Source organism: Vipera berus, assembly GCF_964194415.1.
Source record: "Vipera berus genome assembly, chromosome: 2".
In the NCBI taxonomy this organism is placed as follows: Eukaryota; Metazoa; Chordata; class Lepidosauria; order Squamata; family Viperidae; genus Vipera; species Vipera berus.
This window is the reverse complement of record NC_138203.1, coordinates 112,226,909-112,248,083: the sequence shown is the minus strand read 5'-3', so window position 1 is coordinate 112,248,083 and position 21,175 is coordinate 112,226,909. Positions and strand designations below refer to the sequence as shown.

The window sequence follows — 21,175 nt, the reverse complement described above, 5'->3', positions numbered from 1 at the left end:
AGATATAATGAAATAATGAAGAATAGAGGATCTGAACTGCACTTGGTCTTATTTATGAAGCATATTATCTCACTCATTGCAATGAAATCCATTAATATTTTATCTATATACCTACCTCTTTTTGACGGTATTTAATTGCCAGTTTTAATTTTGCCAAATCATTTCCACTCTGGTCTTCTATTAGATTGTTATCATCCCTGTAATTAAGAATAATTTCCAATTCTCTTGAACTCCGAGTCTGATCCAATAGATCTTTTGCAAATTGCTTGCACTGGTGTGACAATTCTTCATATTCAGATTTAAACTCATTTTCCACTTTGCTCAGTTCCTGAAGTTCCCAACTTAACTGGAATGCTGTAAGAAATGGGTCCTCACTTGATAGGGCAATTAAAGATGGGCTTGCAAGAGCCTTGTAGATATTTAGCCTGGATCGGGAATGACGAAGGCTATCCACATCTGAACTGGAGACACATTCCACACAGTTACAGCGAACTTCATGTGGTCTGGGAACAGACACACCTTTGTGGACTAAAAGTTTAATGATCTCATAATTGTTTGTATGGGCAGCCAAGATAATGGGTGTTATGTCTGGTGTAAATTCGGAGAACTGTGTATCCAGTAATGTGGGTGGTACCTGTGGGGGGTGGGAAAGGAATTTATTTATGTATGTATATATGTATGTATCCCACCTTTATTAATTTTTACAAAAAATTCAAGGCAGCAAACATATCCCGTGCACTTCCCCCTTCCTATTTTCCCCATAACAACCTTGTGAGATGAGTTGGGCTCAGAGAGAATGACTGGCCCAAGGTTACCCAGCTGGCTTTCATGACTAAGGTGGTATTATGGTAGAACTCATGGTCTTCTGCTTTGTAGCCTGGTGCTTTAACTATTAAACCAATCTGACTTTCATCATATCTTATCCACAGCTGAATGGCTAGGACCAGTCACATTAAGCATGTAAGTCATATAAGTGTAAGCGTATTGAGAATACATTGAAATTTAACAAAAAATCTGAAAATCAAGTAAACACAGAATTATTAAAGAAATTAAAGACATAAATTACTCTTCCAAATGTCTCTATATTGTATGGCTTTCATTTTATTAGCAATAGCAATAGCAATTAGACTTATATACTATAGTGTTTTATAGCAGTCTCTGAGTGGTTTCCAAATGTCAGCATATTGCCCAGAACAATCTGAATCTTTATTTTATCAACCTCGGAAGGCTGGAAAGCTGAGTTAACCTTGAGTGGTCTGGCTCAAACTCCTGGCTGCAGGCAGAGTTAGCCTGCAATACTGCACTCTAACTACTGCACCACCACAGCTCTTCCTTAGTTCTTGTTCAATCCCAATTACCAAAGCTTAAAGACTGATTTCACATTAACTAAATCCAATAAAAATGAGAGCTGTCAAAACCCACTTCAGCCCACATCATAAGAAAGGACTCTTGGAGACAAGATTTTCCAAGCAGGAACTTTTACTAAGAAATAGGAGACAGCAGGCATAATAAACAGGATCTGAGGAATCCCTTCACAGTTCGATATTTTTAAAGTGTCCCCACAGTTCATTCGGTCAGTTCTGAATCAGCCAAGCTCCAGGTGATAAGCCCATTGGGGAAGAGGAGACAGAACAGTCCGTTTGCAGCAGGATCATTTCCACCCCCCTCATACTTCATTCGGAGAAACAAACTAGATTCCGGAAAGTTTCATTCCTCCCTTTTCCACCCACTTTCTTAGTTGCCCGTAAGATGAGCGAGAATGCCTAGTAAGAAAGCAATTGATTATATTGTGATAGATAGCAAGCAGGAAGAATAAACAAAGGTTACATTGAAGGGAGGAAGTGAAAGCTATAAAACTCCATGCCTGTTCCCTCTTCCCCTTGGGATGGCAGAATCCAGGGGGAGATGAGATTTGGGATTAGCTCAGAGGAGTTAGTTAGAAATGCGATATAAATGGATTCTGACAAGAGCTTTTCATTGGGTCAAGAATGTCAAGATTTTTCCTAGAACGTTATCGGATCATAGTCCTGTATGGATGGAATTATTTAGGGAAGATGGAATAAGAAGATCTTGGAGGTTGAATGAAAATTTATTTAGATATGATGTACTTTTAGAAAAATGTAAAGATTATTTGAAAGAGTGTTTTGTTCTGAATATGCATAAAGGAACACCGATTGAAATGGTTTGGGATGCCAGTAAAGCTTATATGAGGGGGATTTTGATTCATATGAACAATGGTCATAGGCGTAAGCAGATGCAAAAACATAAAGAATTGGAAGAAGAGATTAAATTGAAGGGCAAAGCTTTTATTTTGAATCCATTAGATAAGAGATTAAGGATTTCAATAAATTTGTTGAAAGAGCAATTTAATATGTTAATGGCGGATCAGGTTGCAACTAATTTGAGATATGCGAAGCATAATACTTTTTGTAATGCAAATAAGCCTGGTAGGTGGTTAGCTTATCAATTAAGGAAAAAACAGAGGTTACGTACAATAGAGAAAATAGAATATAAAGGCAAAGAAACATATCAACAAAATTTGATTAAAAAGGGTTTTTTGGATTTTTATCAAAAGTTATATGCTAGTGAGAATGTACAAACCTTAGATATAGATAAATATTTACAGGAAGCGCATATTCCTATGCTTTCACATGAACAAAGGGAAGGGATGAATTGTTTAATCACTTCTGAAGAAATTATTTCAGTAATTAAACAGTTAAAAGTGGGTAAGGCAGATGGCTTAACAGATGGCTTAACAGCAATTTATTATAAAACTTTACTTACAGAGATGGTAGAACCTTTAAAGGAACTATTTAATAATATCCAGGCCGGAGGGGAGGTGCCTCCATCCTGGAGAAGGGCTTTTATATCGTTGATCCCAAAGGAGGATCAAGATCTTACTCAGCCTAAGAATTATAGACCTATATCGCTTTTAAATACAGATTATAAGATTTTTGCAAAAATATTGGCAAATAGATTAATGTTAGTTTTGAAACAGATGGTTCATACAGATCAGTCTGGATTTATAACTGGAAGATATATGAAATATAATGTAAGACAATTAGTTAACTTAATTGAGTATTTGGATAAGAATAACCAAGTCCCTGCAGCATTGATATTTTTGGATGCTGAAAAAGCTTTTGATCAATTGAATTGGCAATTTTTATTGAAAGTTGTGGAAAAGATGAACTTTGGGGATGAATTTCTGCAATCTATTAAGGCCATATATCAACAACAATCGGCGCAAATTATAATTAATGGGGGATTAACAGATGCATTTAAAATTGAAAAAGGTACAAGACAAGGGTGTCCCCTGTCACCATTATTGTTTGTTTTAACATTGGAGATTTTATTGATTAAAATTCGGGAATCAACTAAAATACAGGGAATAAAAATAAAACAGAATGATTATAGGTTAAGAGCATTTGCAGATGACTTGGTTGTTACACTATCTCAACCGATTTAATCGGTTATAGATTTAATGGAAATTATAATACAATATGGGAAAGTTTCAGGCTTTAAGGTGAATAATAATAAGACTAAAATATCTAAAAATATGACTATGAATGAGAAGGATATGTTAGTAAAATTGACAGGTTATGAAATTGTGAAAAAGGTTAAATATTTGGGGGTATATATTACAGCTTCTAATGTGAAATTATATAAGAATAATTATGAGACGTTATGGTTAAAAGTACAAAAGGATTTAAATAATTGAAAAAAATTACAATTATCTTTGTTGGGGAAAATTGCAGCTCTTAAAATGAATGTTTTACCAAAGTTTCTCTTTCTGTTTCAAATGATACCTATTTTGAAAAAAGTTGCTAATTTGGATGACTGGCAGAAGGGTATTAATAAATTTATTTGGGCGGGGAAAAAACCGAGAGTTAAACTTAAGATTTTACAAGATGCTCGGGAAGAGGAGGACTTAAGGTGCCCAATTTGAAATTATATTATGATGCAGTGGTTTTAACATTGGTTAGTGATTGGCTTAATTTAACTAATAAAAGTATACTTTATCTTGAGGGATGGGATTTATTATATGGGTAGCATGCATATTTGATTTATGACAAAAAAGTTGATAAGGCTTTTAAATCTCACATTTTAAGAAGTGCTTTATTGCGTGTTTGGAAAAAGTATTATTATAAGTTAAATTATAAAATACCAATTTGGGGAATTCCTGGACACGCAATAGAGGGGGTATCTATGGGTGTGAATTTGGATATGATTTCTTATAAGCAATTACTTAGATTGGAAGGGAGTGACTGGCAATTAAGGTCGCTAGTCGAGTTAAAACAAGAAAATATTGTACAGTCTTGGTTTCAGTATACTCAATTGCAAGCCAGGTGGAAGTTAGACCAGAAGGTTGGTTTGACGTTGATGGATGAAAATTTGGTAAAACAGATCAAAGATCAAACTCGAGCGCACATAAAGAGAATTTATAATGCTTTAATAGAATTGGACTCGGAAATGGAATTGGTGAAAGATTGCATGGTAAAGTGGGCTCAAAATATTCAAGAACCGATTCCATTGGATGTATGGGAGGTAATTTGGGTTAGAAATGTAAAATTTACTCAAGCCCAAAACTTAAGAGAAAATTTTTATAAAATGTTTTATAGATGGCATTTGGATCCTAAAAAGCTGTCTTGTATGTATTCTAATTTACAGCCCAAATGTTGGAGATGTGGTAGTTTGGATGCTACCTATTTTCATATTTGGTGGACTTGTAGAAATATAAAAGCTTTTTGGATTAAAATTTGGTGGAACATTCAAAAGATTTTTAAGAGAAAGATAAAGTTTACCCCACAATTATTTTTATTGGGTGTTATTATAGACTGTGACACTAAAGAAATTAATTTGATGTTGAATTTGATAACAGCTGCGAGGTTATTGGTAGGGCAATATTGGAAGAAGGATTATCTGCCTACCATAGAGGAGTGGACGCTTAAAGTGTCAAACCTAGCAGAAATGGCTAAGATTTCTGCTTACTTGAAAGATCATTCACAAGAGAGATACATTTTGGTTTGGAGAAGATGGATAGATTATATTCAGAAAAAATATGGGACTAAAAAGTTCCATTCAGCTTATGAGTAAATTTTAGATTGTTATTGTTATAATTTAATTTTTTTAGAAGTTGTGTATTTTAGAGTGTTGGTAATTATGTTAAAAGTGGGTTAAAGTGTATTATGTATTTGCTTTTTTATATAGTTGATTAATGTTAGTTAGATTATGATTACTGTACATTTGTAACCCTGTAATCAGCTTTGGGAAGTGGGGGAGGGGGGGCTTAGGGGTGGGTGGGAAGGGGATAATATTGTAACTTTTTATAAAACTTTTCAATAAAAAAGAGCTTTTCATTGTGCATCCTCTATGACACCTCAGAGCAAATCTACTTCAAGCTTTCCAAAATCAGAATTCCAGCTGATGTCAATGATCAATTCCTATATTCTTATTGTTTACAGAATAAAATTTGTATATAGTTTTTCTGTAACAATAATTTGCAGTTACAATAGTGATGAAAAGTTAACTTTTCAATCAATGCTTGCATTTATAATCTTTACAGGTCCATAAAGCAAAGGAAAGTTGAGGTAAGATAATAAGCATAGTTGCAGTTTCACTTAGCAACCAAGTTGCTGTTCCCAAATGTGGTCATGAAACAAGGATTAATTGTATAATCCCTTGGGGGAAAAAATCAAACAAGTGAAGTTTTCAATGTATTGTTGGATAAAAAAATGAAATTTAGAGACTTAGAAAGGATATAAAAAAGTGAGGGAAGTGGGCTTTGTCCAAAATCTTGATTCAGCCCCATGCAAGGATTTAATTTAATTTTAATTTAATAATATTTCTATACCGCCCTTCTCCCGAAGGACTCAGGGCGGTGAACAGGGCAAGAATAAAAATACAGAAATTACAAAAGTTAAAACAAGATTAAATAAATGCCCATATACTAAAATACATCTTTAAAACCCAATAAAATAACAATAACACCCCCCCCCCCCAATCCCCTCATCAGGCCAGGCCAGCTTGTTCAAAAAAGTATGTTTTTAGCTCGCGGCGAAAGGAGCGAAGGTCGGGCGCCGTCCGGAGCTCAACCGGTAGCTGATGACTAAAGATGCTTCGGGAAAGATGAGAAAGGATTTGAGGAAAGCTGTTTTCCTTACATTAAAGCTTCAACAAATGTGCTTGAAGTTTAAAAACTGGCATGATAAGTTAGTCTCAAAGTATGTTTAAAAACTGGCATGATAAGTTAGTCTCAAAGTATGTTTCTCTATTACCTGTATATAACACCCAACTCCCAGTGACTGGGAATCATCTGGGTATTTTTTTCTTCTTATTCCTATTAGCCCAAGTTGCAAGTTCCCTCCTCGTTATTGTACTCCTGAATATATATCTTTCAACTTGGCCATTTGAAAAGAATGCATAGCCCATTTTGCATACCAAATATATTTCAATTTTTTTTATTTCAATATGCTATTTGTGGGTTCAGATAACCAACCCCTAATTACATGAAATTGTATACTGCATGACATTTTATTAATCTGGTAAAAAAGTGCTTTTGAACCATATAAAGCCATAAAACTTGTTTGGTGGTGGTGGATTTTTCCCCCCTCAATTCAACATTGCACATAAATTCTATATTCATACCCCTCATGCTCTGAAACAACCTTCCACCTATAAATCTGGTGTTCCACAGCCCTAAATATGAGTATGACTGTGATGATCTATGTATTTGAAGATTGAGAAAGACAGGAATTAAATGAAGGGCTGAAAGGATTTGTATAATAAGAGGGAGGAGGAGGAGGCTCGTGCTGAGGAATTTAGTCAATATCTGGTGGATAAAATCGCTCAGATTCGGGCCGGCTTGGACTCCGACTGGGCAGAGTCTGACGATGGGGAATCGAGCGGTCTTGGGAATATTACTTGGGAAGAATTCGATCCTGTGACTCCAGAAGAAGTGGACAGGATCATGGGGAAGCTGAGTTCCACCACTTGTTTACTGGACCCGTGCCCCGTGCCCCGTGCCCCTCCTCTCTCTTCTTTGAGAGAGGGCAGCTTCCCCGCCACCTTGAAGGAGGTGGTGGTGAGGCCCCTCCTCAAGAAGCCTGCCCTGGACCCAGCCATTTTGAATAACTATTAGTGAAGGTTATTGAGAGTGTGGTGGCTCATCAGATTCCTCTGTTCCTGGAGGAAGCGGATTATCTGGACCCTTACCAATCAGGCTTTAGGCCCGGGTACAGCACGGAGACGGCATTGGTCGCACTGGTGAATGATCTCTGGCAGGCTCAGGACAGGGGTTGCTCCTCTGTCCTAGTCCTATTAGACCTCTCAGCGGCTTTTGATACCATCGACCATGGTATCTTACTGCGGCGCCTCAGGGGGTTGGGAGTGGGTGGCACTGTCTTACAGTAGTTCTCCTCCTACCTTCTGGGTCATTCGCAGTCGGTGTTGGCAGGGGGACAGAGGTTGGCCTCGAGGCCTCTCGTTTGTGGAGCTCCTCAGGGGTCGGTCCTCTCGACTCTCCTGTTCAACATCTATATGAAGCCGCTGGGTGAGATCATTCTTGGTTTTGGGGTGGGGTATCATCAGTATGCTGATGATACCCAGCTTTTTATTTCCACCCCAGATCAACCGGTGATGCCCTCGCCATGATGTCCCATTGCCTGGAGGCGCTGAGGGTCTGGATTGGGAGGAACAGGCTTCGTCTAAATCCCGACAAGACTGAGTGGCTGTGCATACCGGCATCTCGGGTTGTCCACTCTATTCCATCTTTATCTATAGGGGTTGAAGTGTTACCCCCCCATAGATAGGGCTCGCAACTTGGGTGCCCTCCTTGATTCACAGCTCAATTTTGAAGATCATATAGGAGCTGTGACCAGGGGGGCTTTTGCCCAGGTTCGCCTGGTGCGCCAGTTCCAGCCCTATTTGGACCAAGATGCCCTAAGCACAGTCACTCATGCGCTCGTGACCTCTCGGATAGACTACTGCAACGCTCTCTACATGGAGCTGCCCTTGAATACCACTTGGAGGCTCCAGCTGGTGCAGAATGCGGCCGCGAGAGTTGTGATGGGGATCTCCCGATACTCCCATGTAACACCTCTGCTCCACGAGCTGCATTGGATTCCAGTTGTCTTCCGGGTGAGTTTCAAGGTGCTGGTGATGACCTATAAAGCCCTAAATGGCATGGGTCTGGGTTATTTACGGGAGCACCTTTTGCCGGCGTTAACTTCCCATCGCCCTGTGCGTTCCCACAGAGAGGGCCTCCTCAGGATGCCGTCGGTCAGAAAATGTCGACTGGTGGCCCCCAGGGGGAGAGCATTCTCTGTGGGCGCGCCTGCCCTCTGGAATCAGCTTCCGGTTGAGCTCCGGATGGCTCCCGACCTTCGCTCGTTTCACCGTGACCTGAAGACTTGACTATTTGAACTTGCCAGCCTGGACTGAGGGACTGGGATTTTAGATCTTTTAAAAATTTTAAATTTTAGCATGTGTTCATTGTTTAGGGCTATTTGATTTAATTTCATTTTGATTTTTATACATTGTGTTGTTTATAGTGTTTTAATTGCCCTGTACACCGCCCTGAGTCCCTTCGGAGAGGGGTGGTATATAAATCCAAATAAATAAATAAATAAATAAATAAATAAATAAATAAATAAATAAATAAAAAAGGTTGGAAGTCATTTTTTATAATTTATTTTTACCGCCCATTTAATATTTAAAGTGGATTATAGAGCGCCAAGCAGCATTTGAGCAACTCAAAAGGTTGTTCACGGGAGAACCAATACTTGAACATTCCAACTCCAAGGAACAGTTCATCACTCAAGCGGATGCAAGTGAAATTGTAGTGGCTACCATTCTTCAAAAAAGTGATAAGGGGGAACTGCAACCATGTGCATATACCTCTAGAAAACTCACTGACACAGAATGGTGTTGGGCTGTATGGGAGAAGGAGGCATTTGCTGTGCGATGAGCATTGCTAACATGGCATCACTTCCTAGAGGTTAGTAATATACCCTTTGAAGTGTGGACTGATCATAAGAACCTTGAAGCATTCAAAACTCTGTGCAAATTATCCCCAATCAGCTTCGATGGGCACAATATTTCAATTGTTTTAACTTCTTTCTCAAATATATTCCTGGGGTGAAAAACTTCCTGGCTAATGCCTTGTCTAGAATGCCACAGTACAAGAGCTCTTGGAAGGATGTGGTGAACATTATCATCCCCTTACCTCAAAAAGCCTCTCAAGTCACCACTAGGCATCAAGCCCTCAAACAGTCCATCAACACTGAAAGCAGCTTAACCCAGAAACTAAAGAACTGAAATCCAACCCCTGATTCTGAGACAACAGACAGCGGTTAACCTATAGGGATGAATTAGCATGGAAGGGTTCCAAGTTGTACCTTCCTAGCACCCTCAGGGTCTAAGCCCTGCAAAACTCTTGGAGTCAGTTCTAGTCAGTTCATGATGCTAAGGAAGCAAGCCATTTAGGATTCTTAAAAATTCCAAGTGGAGGACTTGATCAGCATTCCCTCCCCAGTGAGATCAGCATCTGGCTCCCCCACCTCCTGCTAGTGTCAGAATCCATTTATATCACATTCATAAATGTATGTTTAAAACATTATCCCACCCCCTGGATTCTGCCATCTCCTGAGGAAGGAGGAGCAGATGTGAGTTCAGCCTGCCTTAGGTTATTTCAAAGACCAAGGGAAACCTTTTGAACTGGGGGAACAAAGGGGAGGGTTAGGGAAGAAGGCATCTGCCCTGTGTCTACATTTGAATCTGTAAAGGAAGAAGGCAATAACTGTAAAGATCCAAAGTTCCCTTTTTTCCCACAAAAGGGATGACCCGATGCAGATCCCGTCGAGCTCCATGGTTCTCCGCGGAGCTCCGGGAGATGAAGCGCCGGAGACGGGGCCTAGAGAGCGGTTGGAGGTCCAGCCGATCCGAATCCGACCGATTGCGACTAAGAACCCATATTAGGTCTTATCTCGCTGCGATAAGGGTGGCGAGGTCTAATCACTTCGCTACCCTTATCGCGTCCACAGATAATCGCCCGGCCGCTCTGTTTAGGGTGACTCGCTCCCTCCTTAATCAGGAGGTCAGGGAGGAACCCTTGCAGGGTCGTGCCGAGGAGTTTAACAATTATCTGTCGGACAAAATCACTCGGATTCGGACCGGTCTGGACTCTGACTGGGCAGAGTCTGGCGATCAGGACGCGGGTGGTCTTGTCGATATCACTTGGGAGGAGTTTGATTCTGTAACTCCGGAGGAAGTGGACAGGATTATGGGGAGACTGAGCTCCACCACATGTTTATTGGACCCGTGCCCTTCCTGGCTGGTTTATGCAGCCCGGGAGAGGACACGCAGCTGGTTCCAGGCAGTTATATCAGCTTCTTTGAGTGAGGGTAGCTTCCCTGCCATCTTGAAAGAGGCGGTAGTGAGGCCCCTCCTCAAGAAGCCTGCCTTGGACCCAGCTGTATTGAACAACTTCCGTCCGGTCTCCAACCTTCGCTTTCTTGCGAAGGTTGTTGAGAGTGTGGTGGCGCATCAGCTCCCTTTGGTCCTGGATGAAGCGGATTATCTAGACCCGTACCAATCGGGTTTCAGGCCCGGGCACAGCACGGAGACGGCATTGGTCGCGCTGGTGAATGATCTCTGGAGGGCTCGGGACAGGGGTCATTCCTCTGTTCTAGTCCTATTAGACCTCTCAGCGGCTTTCGATACCATCGACCATGGTATCCTGCTGCGGCGTCTCAGGGGATTGGGAGTGGGAGGCACGGTTTTACAGTGGTTCTCCTCCTATCTCCAGGGACGCTCGCAGTCGGTGTTGACAGGAGGGCAGAGGTCGACCGCGAGGTCTCTCGTTTGTGGAGTTCCTCAGGGGTCGGTCCTCTCGCCTCTCCTGTTCAACATCTATATGAAACCGCTGGGTGAGATCATTCGTGGCTTTGGAGTTGGGTATCATCAGTACGCTGATGATACCCAGCTTTTTCTTTCTACCCCAAACCACCCCAGTGATGCCCTCAACGTGATGTCCCGTTGCCTGGAGGCGGTTCGGGTCTGGATGGGGAGGAACAGACTTCAACTCAACCCCGACAAGACCGAGTGGCTTTGCATACCTTCATCCCGGGTCTATTCGGATATTCCATCTCTTTCTATGGGGGTTGAATTATTACCCCCCGTAGATAGGGCTCGCAACTTGGGAGTCCTCCTAGATTCGCGGCTTACCTTGGAAGATCACATGGTGGCTGTGACTAGGGGGGCTTTTGCCCAGGTTCGCCTGGTGCGCCAGTTGCGGCCCTATCTAAGCCGGGATGATTTATGCACGGTCACTCACGCGCTCGTGACCTCTCGTCTAGACTACTGCAACGCTCTCTACATGGGGCTTCCCTTGAGGACCACCCGGAGGCTCCAACTGGTACAGAATGCAGCCGCGAGAGTTGTGTTGGGAGTCTCCCGATACTCCCATGTGACACCTCTGCTCCGTGAGCTGCATTGGTTGCCAGTTGTCTTCCGGGTGAGATTCAAGGTGCTAGTAATGGTGTTCAAAGCCCTCCATGGCATGGGGCCGGAGTACCTCAGGGAACATCTGCTGCCGGCATCAAGCTCCCTGCGCCCTGTGCGTTCCCACAGAGAGGGCCTCCTCAGGGTGCCACCGGTCAGAGAATGTCGACTGGTGGCCCCCAGGGGGAGATCCTTCTCTGTGGGCGCCCCGGAGCTATGGAACCAGTTACCGGTTGAGCTCCGGACGGCGCCCGATCTGCACTCCTTTCGCCGCGATCTGAAAACATACTTGTTCGAGCAAGCCGGCCTGGCCTGAGGGGGGATTGGTGGGGTTTTTTATTATTTTTTATTGGGGTTTTTACTATGGATCAATTGTATTTTAATCGGGCATGTATTTAATTATCTTTTAGTTTTTGTAAATTTCTGTGTTTTATTCTTGCCCTGTACACCGCCCTGAGTCCTTCGGGAGAAGGGCGGTATAGAAATATTAATAAATTAAATTAAATTAAATTAAATGATGGGGGGGCTGACCAAATGGGGTTGGGGGAAGGGGGGTTGAACAGGGAACTCTTTATAAAGTTTCAATCTGTAAAACAATACCAGGTCCTGTCTTGTATTTCCACAACCAAAAATGTCCTACTAAAAATTCCTTTTGGACTAGAACTGACTTCAAGAGTTTTTGTTTTCCTAAGACATGGTTTGGGGTGGGTCCTGACAGTAGACAGGACCTGCACTGAAAGTCAACCTGGAAGGGAGAAACCTTACCGGGGGACTTTGCAATAAATACAATGTCTGACGACAAAGCAAGAGAGGAGGGAAGCCCCACAGAAAGGGAGTCTTCTTCCCAACCGAAATCCCAGAAACGGTGGGAAGCTGAAGCATCATATTCCCCATGGGAAAAAGCGGTGGAACAGCACGACCAAAAACCCCGGTGGTCAATGGGTGTTGGAAGGAAAAGTGAGTGGGAAAAGGCTTCAGGAGAAGTGACCCTGACACGGAGCGACCACCAACTGGAATGGAGACAAGAGATGGAGAGCTCCCTGCATGCCAGTGAGGAGGAGTGGATCCTGGAAAAAGCTATTGACCTGATGAAGGCAACCCTGAGCTCACTAAGGGAGAAGATAGCTGAAAACCGCAACCGACGCAACGCCTGGGGCCACAACTGGAGTGGTAACGGAGGGGATCCAGCACGTGAAACCCCGGGGCCGTCCAATGGAACAGGAGTCGCTGGCTCAGTGGTACCGCCCCCCAGAACCACAGACGGGGATCAAGATGAGGAGCGATACCCTCTGTGGCGCAGACAATGCTCCAGTCAAAGATTCCCGCCCCTGGAAGCAAAGTTCAAGGGGGAGCCATCACGACTGGGATTTTTCCTAACCCAAGTTCTCAGCTATATGGAAGAATATGGACAGGATATCCCCAGTGACAAAACCCGCTTTCGAATTGTGCAATCTGCCCTGGACGGGTCGGCTGCAGACTGGGTGGTGAACTTGCATGACTCCAACGCCCCAGAACTCAACGACTTCAACCAATTCATGTCATCCTTGAGGCGGTGGTTTGAAGATCCTTTGGCTGACCAAAACGCCTGGGAGAGAATCAAAATGGTGAGGTAGGGCAGGCGAGCAGTGGCCGAATATACCCAAGAATTCCGAGCCATCGCCAGCAAGCTGAATTGGCCAGAAGACATCCTCCTTACCCATTTCAAAGACGGACTAAACTACGACCTGTATGAGGCTTGCCTGCCTCAAGGAGACCCATACCATCTCAACGACTGGTATGTCCTGGCAGAGGAAATGGAAATAGACCTATTGAAGAGACACTGCAGAGGAAAACCATGGGGCCGCCTGCCACTCGAGCAAACACGCGAGGAGGAAAAACCACCGGCCACAGCTAAAAAATCAATGGGATATTTCAATTGCGGGAGAGAGGGCCACCGTGCTGCAGAATGTCGTTCGAAAGCCCCTCCACGCAAAACAGAGGCATCCTCCTCCAAAAAGCTGGGGAAGCTCCAAGGCAACCCAAAAGAATCTTCCATGAAGGGGACAGAGGCTGTAGAGTCCACAACTCCAGCCAAGAACTGGGATTGGACTCCGGCCTACACCTCGGAAGACAGCTCAGAGGGAGAACCATTGGTAAGTGGACCACTTTCCACCCATACTTAAGACAGTGACTATATTAGCTTCCTCTATATCTAAAGCCATCAAAATAAAAGCTCTGATAGACTCTGGCTGCATCCACTGCCTCATCAGCCCAATGCTGGTGGAGAGACTGAGCATCCCAGTGAGGAGGCTAAAACAACCAATCTCCTTTAGTCAATTAGATGGATCAATAGCAGAGGGGGGACCAGCTACCCTAGCCACTGTACCAATTCACCTGTCCCTGGGGTCTCATGAGGAACACATAACGTTTATAGTGGCCCCAGGCATAGAATGCCCAATGATTTTAGGACTGGAATGGCTGAAGAAATGGAACCCCAGGATAAACTGGAGGACAGCAGAACTCAATTTCCCAAAAGGGGAGCAGGAAAATGTAACCCCCCCAAAGCACCCCCCAACCCGAAGGGAGGAGACAGCAGCAGTGGGGAAAGAGAAGGGGTTACCAAAGATACCGGAGGAATACAGGGACCTTGCTGAAGTTATCAGTGAGGAGTGGGCAGATGAGCTTTCCCCACCCCCACCCCCCACAGACTGCGCCATAGAATTCAAACCGGGGGCAAAGCTCCCAAAACCCAGGATGTATGCCATGAGCCCAAGGGAAATGGCAGAAATGGAAAGATTCATAAAGAAAAACTTAGAAAGAGGGTTCATCGAGCCTGCCAAACCCAAAGTGGCAGCCCCAGTCCTGTTCAGGGAGAATAAAGATGGCTCTTTCCATCTGTGTGTGGATTACAGAAATCTGAACACAATTAGTGAATGTAATCTGTACCCCCTACCCCTAATGAAGGATATGCTATCCCACCTATCGAAAAGAAGGAAACTAAACTAGACCTGAGGGAAGCATATTACCGTATTAGGATTAAGGAAGGAGACGAATGGAAGACTGCATTCAACTGCCCAATGGGGTGCTACCAATTGAAAGCATTGCCATTCGGACTGAAAGGGGCCCCCACAGTCTTTATGCAATTAATTAATGACGTGCTAAGAGAGCACATATATAAGGGGGTCCTGGTTTACCTGGATGACATTCTTATCTTTATGGAGACCAAAGAGGAACATATCAAACTAGTCAGAGCAGTCCTGAAAAAGTTGCGAGCTGCCCACTTATATGCTAAATTATCAAAGTGTGAATTCCATCAGGAAAAAATCAACTACCTGCAATATTGCATATCTCCAGAGGGCATTGAAATGGACCTTGAGAAGATCAGGGCAGTATTAGAGTGGGCACCTCCCTGCACACAGAAGCAATTGCAAAGTTTCCTGGGGTTTGCAAATTTCTATTGCCAATTCATCCCCGCATTTGGCCAAATAGCCATGCCCCTCGCGAACTTGTTGAAAACAAAGGGGCGGCCCCCGTGAAATCCAGCCAGCCCCTAAAATGGACAATGGAGAGGCTAAAAAGACTCTTTTCTGCTGAACCTGTAGTAAAACACCCAGATCCCGAGAAACCTTTTGTAATACAGGCAGATGCGAGCGATGTAGCAGTCGGAGCCATATTATTACAGGAAAATGATGAGGGGACGTTGCAACCTTGCGCATATACATCCAGAAAACTCACGGAAACAGAACAATGGTGGCCAATATGGGAGAAGGAAGCATTCTCATTAAGCTGGTCATTATTAACATGGCACCAATTTTTGGAAGGGAATAAAATACCTTTCCAGGTCTGGACAGACCACAAAAATTTAGAAGCACTAAAAATGCCCAGGAAACTCACTCCTAAGCAAGCCCACTGGTCCCAACACTTTCACCAATTCAATTTCACTCTCAAACACTTGCCGGGGGGGGGAGAACTTCCTGGCAGATGCATTATCTCACATGCCCCAATATAACAGCACACGGGTAACTGACTTTAAACCACTTGTACCAGAACAACAACTGGCAGCACCAGTCACCACCAGGGCACAAGTAAAAATGAAGCCGAAAGTGGACTTCCGGGTGGCAAGGCTCCACCGTCAGCAGCCATTCTGGCTGTCAGCCCCGTCGTCTCCGTAGAGCCGCCAAAAACAGCGCCGATCAGCTGTTTTGACGGCTCAGAAGCCCGCTCCTCAGGAGAAGAGGAGGGGGTGAGCGCCCAGGTAGGGGTAGAGCTCTCCGGGGCCGCCAGAGCTAAAATTCTGGCGGCTGAAGGATTGAGCCCCCCGAAGCCTGAGTTTGCTCTGGACTTGCTGATGCCTCTTCTTCGGGTTTTTGAAGCAGAGCAGGGCGTAGCAACCATTCCTGCCAGCAAGAGAAAACTTTAGAGAACTTGGATGCAGGCAGAGTGATACAGGAGAATCAGGTGAAAGTGAATTTATGATCTTTAACTCGGTGGACTTTGTGGAGTTTGATGAAAGTGAAAGTGCGTATCAGGCAATAGTGGGTGAAAATGGCTGCCAAGTCTTCTAAAGTTCCTAGAAGTGTGGGGGCTTCTCCGGTGCAGCAATCTTCGTTACAAGCCTTAATGCCCCCCCTGCACCTGCACCTGCACCTACACCTGTACCAACTTTTACAGTAAAAGATTTGCAGGATGTTTTGCAAGAGGCTTTGAAAAAGCAATCTCAACAACTAGTTGATCTTATGGATGAGAGGTTTACTGAAATGAGGGCAGACATCTTACTTGCATTTCAAGGCATGGCTGTATGCATAGAGCGCTTGGACGAGAGTGGAAGATCTCAGCCAAAATACTATCAGATTAGATGCAAAAATGACAGAGACTGAAAATGTGGTGGATAAAATTGACGACGATTTGACCTTGGTGCAGTACAGAGAGATGGAGTTTGCTGTGAGAATTAGAGGCTTAAAAGAGGATTCTAAAGAAAATTTGAAAAAAATAGTTTCAGAGGCTTTGGAAGGTGTTTTGGAGCGACCAGCAGAAGCAATCATGGAGGATATAGACAAAATCTTCCGTGTTAATTCGTGGATTGCAAGACAAAGGAAATTACCCAGAGATGTGGTGGTTTATTTTACAAAGAGAGCAATTAGAAATGAGGTTATCCAAGCTTTTTACAATAATAAATTTGCAATTGCTGAACAAGAAGTTTTGATTTTAAAAGAGATCCCTCCAAGAATCCTAAGGAGAAGGAAGGAATTTGCTTTTCTGGCACAAGAATTAAGAAGACGCGATATTAAGTTCAGATGGGAGATACCAGTGGGTATGGTGATGATGCATGAAGGGACGAGACATCGTCTTCTTACAGTGTTGCAGGCACGTGATTTTTATACCGATGTTTTAAAAGCAGTCCCCATACCACTTTTGGAATCTAAAAACAAGAATGGTGAGGGAGAGTGTCAATCACGAAGTGAGAATCTACAAGGTGCTGAAGGAACTATGCAGATGAAAGATGGAGAATTCCAGAAAGCTACAGGAGTGGATCAAATTTCAGTATCATCAGAGGAGGTTAGAGACCAGAGAATGACACGTGCTGCTGCCAGACGAATGAGACGAGAGCAAGAACAAGAACAGCAGAAAGTTATGATGGTACCTCCAAAACTTACTTACAGTGAAGCAGTGGGAGGAGCGCGACCTAAGAGAGTGCAGGTGATTTTGGAAGAAGCACTCCAAAAGCTTCAGGTCGCAAAAGATGGCGACAAAGTTTCTAACCTGGAATGTTAATGGCTTAAATTCACCACAGAAGAGAAAGAAGGTTTTTTCAATATTTAAAACAATTTAAGAATGATGTTATTTGTTTACAAGAAACACATATTAGAGTCACGGATCAAAAGTATTTGTTAAACTCAAGGTTGGGTACACAATTTATTGCTTCAGCAATGAATAAGAAAAATGGAGTGATTGTTTATGTTAAGAATACTCTGACAGCGGCTTTAATTGAAGCAGATAAACAAGGAAGATACGTTATAATTGAACTGTTAATAGAAGGCAAGAAAACGCTTTTGGTTGGATTATATGCTCCTAATCAACAACAAGCAGATTTTTACAGGTTATTACACAGCAAGATTACTCAGTGGGATTATAAATCTTGTATTTTTATGGGAGACTGGAATGGCATTTTGGATGTACAAATGGACAAGGGTGTTTTTTAAAAGTCATGCTAAATTGCCTAAATCTTTTTTTGAGATGAAGGATGACTTGGAATTGCGAGATATTTGGAGAGAAAGAAATTTGCAAGAAAAGGACTATACTTTTTTCTCTGATAGACATCAATCTTTCTCCAGGATTGATTTTATATTAATTACTAATGATCTTTTTTCTAGGATTAAGAAGATTAAGATTTGTCCAAGAACTATGTCTGATCGTAGTCCAGTATGGTTAGAGATAGAAAAAGATAATAGGGATAGGTGCTCCTGGCGTTTAAATGAAAATTTGTTTAGATATCAGGAAAATGTGGAAGAGTGTAAAAAACAGATGAAGGAATTTTTTAAAATTAATATGTATAAAGGTACTTCTATTGAAATGGTTTGGGATGCTAGTAAAGCTTATATGAGAGGTGTATTAATATATTTGAACAACAAATATAGACATAACTTGGAATTTAGGAGGAAAGAATTAGAGAATGAAATTAAGGAAAAAGAAAAGGCTTTAATTTTGAACCCATCGGATGGGAAGACTAAAGAGGTAATTAATTTATTAAGGGGACAGTTTGATAAGTTGATAGCTGATCAAGTGGCAACTAACTTACGGTATGTTAGACATAATACTTTTTGCAATGCCAATAAACCAGGTAGATGGCTAGCTTATTTGTTAAGGAAGAAGCAAAGGGTTTCTAATATAGATAGAATAGAACATAAGGGTAAGGTAGTGTACCAGCAGAGTCTTATCAAAAAGACCTTAGTTGATTTTTATTCTAAGTTGTACGCTAGAGATAAGATTAGTGAGGCAGATATTGATGAATATTTGATGAAAGCCAATATTCCTGTTCTTACGCAAGAACAAAAGGAAGAGATGAACCAATTGATAACTGATGAAGAAATTCTTTTAGCAATTAAACAATTGAAATTAGGCAAAGCGCCAGGTACGGATGGACTGACTGCTGTGTATTATAAAAACTTACAGTTAGAGATGGTGAAGCCTTTAAGGGAATTGTTTCAGACAATTCAAATAGGAGGAGGGGTACCTCTGTCATGGAAAACTGCTTTTATTTCTTTGATTCCGAAGGAAGACCAGGATGTCACCCAAGCAAAAAATTATAGGCCAATATCACTTTTGAACACGGACTACAAGATATTTGCTAAAGATTTAGCTAACAGATTAATGAGGGTAATGCAACAAGTAATTCACGGTGATCAAACTGGGTTTATAAGTGGTAGACAAATGAAGAATAATGTGAGGCATATAGTAGATTTGTTGGAATTTTTGGAAAGAAACAATCAGATCCCTGCAGCGTTGATCTTCTTGGATGCTGAAAAAGCCTTTGATCAATTGGATTGGCAATTTTTGTTGAAAGTATTAGATAAAATGAAATTTGGGGATAAATTTTTACAATCAATTAGGGCAATATACCAAAAGCAACCTAGCAGTTCGAAAGCATGTAAAAATGCAAGTAGAAAAATAGGGACCACTCCGGTGGGAAGGTAACAGCGTTCCGTGCGCCCTTGGCGTCTAGTCATGCCAGCCACATGACCACGGAGACGTCCTCGGACAAGCGCTGGCTCTTCGGCTTTGAAACGGAGATGAGCACCGGCCCCTAGAGTTGGAAACGACTAGCACGCATGTGCGGGGGAACCTTTACCTTTACCTTACCAAAAGCAAACAGCCCGTATAATAGTTAATAATAGTTTGACCGAAGTATGTAATATTGAAAAGGGTACAAGGCAGGGATGCCCGTTGTCACCCTTATTATTTGTTTTAACATTGGAAATATTATTGATTAAAATATGGGATTCGGATAAAATTAAGGGAATTCAAATTAGAGACCAGGATTATAGATTGAGGGCGTTTGCAGATGATCTGGTTGTTACAGGGACTCAGCCTGATTATTCAGTTGTAGAATTGATGGAGATAATAACGCAATATGGGAAAGTTTCTGGATTTAAGGTTAATATACAAAAAACTAAAATGTTGCCTAAGAATATGACAGTATTACAAAAGGCTGTCTTAGAAGAGCTAACGGGATTTGAAATAGTTAAAAGGGTTAAATATTTGGGGATATATTTATCACCCTCAAATGTAAAGTTGTATAAAAATAATTATGAAAAGTTATGGGGAAAAGTTCAAAAAGAATTAGATAGTTGGAAAAAATTACAATTATCTTTATTGGGAAGAATTGCAGCTGTGAAAATGAATGTTTTGCCAAAATTTTTATTTTTATTTCAAATGATACCTATACTTAAAAAGGATCTAAATTTGGAGGAATGGCAAAAAGGTATTAATAAATTTGTTTAGGCAGGGAAAAGGCCACGAGTTAAATTTAAGATTATGCAAGACACACGTGAAAGAGGTGCTCTTAAAATGCCTAATTTTAAATTATATTATGAAGCTGCTGCTTTGTCAGCGATAAGTGATTGGTTTAATTTAACACAAGCGAGATTATTAAATCTTGAGGGCCATGATTTGTTATTTGGATGGCATGCATATTTATTGTATGACAAGAAGGTGGATAATGTGTTCAAGATACATATTTTAAGGTATGCTCTGTTGCGAGTTTGGAAAAAGTATAGACACAAGTTAAATTATAAGATACCTATATGGGCAATACCGAAACATGCAATAGAAAATATAAATGTTGGGTTTAAACATGATGTGACTACATATAAGAACATTTTAAGTTTGGAAAGGAATGTATGGCAATTAAAGCCATATAATATTTTAAAAGAAGAAAAGATTGTACAAACTTGGTTTCAGTATGGGCAATTACAGGCTAGGTGTAAGGAAGACCAGAAAATTGGTTTTTCAATGATTGATGAAAATTTGGTAAAGCAAATTAGAGATCAAGGTCAAGCACATATAAAAAGGATATATCTTGCATTGATAGAAATTGATTCAGAGACGGAACTTGTTAAAGACTGTATGATAAAGTGGGCTCAGAATTTTCAAGAAGTTATTACAATGGATACTTGGGAAAAGATCTGGGTGAGAAATGTAAAATTTACACAGGCCCAAAATTTAAGAGAGAACTTTTATAAAATGTTTTATAGGTGGCATTTAGATCCTAAAAAATTAGCAAGTATGTACCCGAACTGCCAGCCCAAATGTTGGAGGTGTGGTTGTGAAGATGCAACGTATTTTCATATATGGTGGACCTGTAAAAAGGTTAAAGCTTTTTGGATTAAAATTTGGTGGAATATGCAAAAAATATTCAAGAAAAGGATAAAGTTTTGTCCGCAATTGTTTCTACTGGGCATTATTACAGATACTACTGTTGTGGACACTAAGTTGATGTTGAATGTAATTACGGCAGCGAGACTTTTAGTAGCGCAATATTGGAAGAAGGAAGAACTGCCGACTATAGAAGAATGGACTTTAAAAGTTTCCAATTTGGCGGAAATGGCAAAGATCTCAGCGTACTTGAAAGACCAGTCGCGACAGAGATATATTGTGGAGTGGAGAAGATGGATTGATTATATCCAGAATAAATATGGGA

At 41.7% G+C, this 21,175-nt stretch overlaps 1 protein-coding gene across 1 annotated transcript in view; it reads right to left on the bottom strand.

Moving 5' to 3' along the window:
• Positions 1–21,175, bottom strand: part of TRPC4 (transient receptor potential cation channel subfamily C member 4) — a gene marked incomplete at both ends in the record, with an annotated part of 226,363 nt that overhangs the window by 148,695 nt on the left and 56,493 nt on the right. The window contains one exon of the mRNA XM_081316449.1: positions 116–634. Within this exon, the coding sequence (XP_081172575.1) occupies positions 116–634 (519 nt within the window). The remainder of the gene's footprint in view (positions 1–115; positions 635–21,175) is intronic.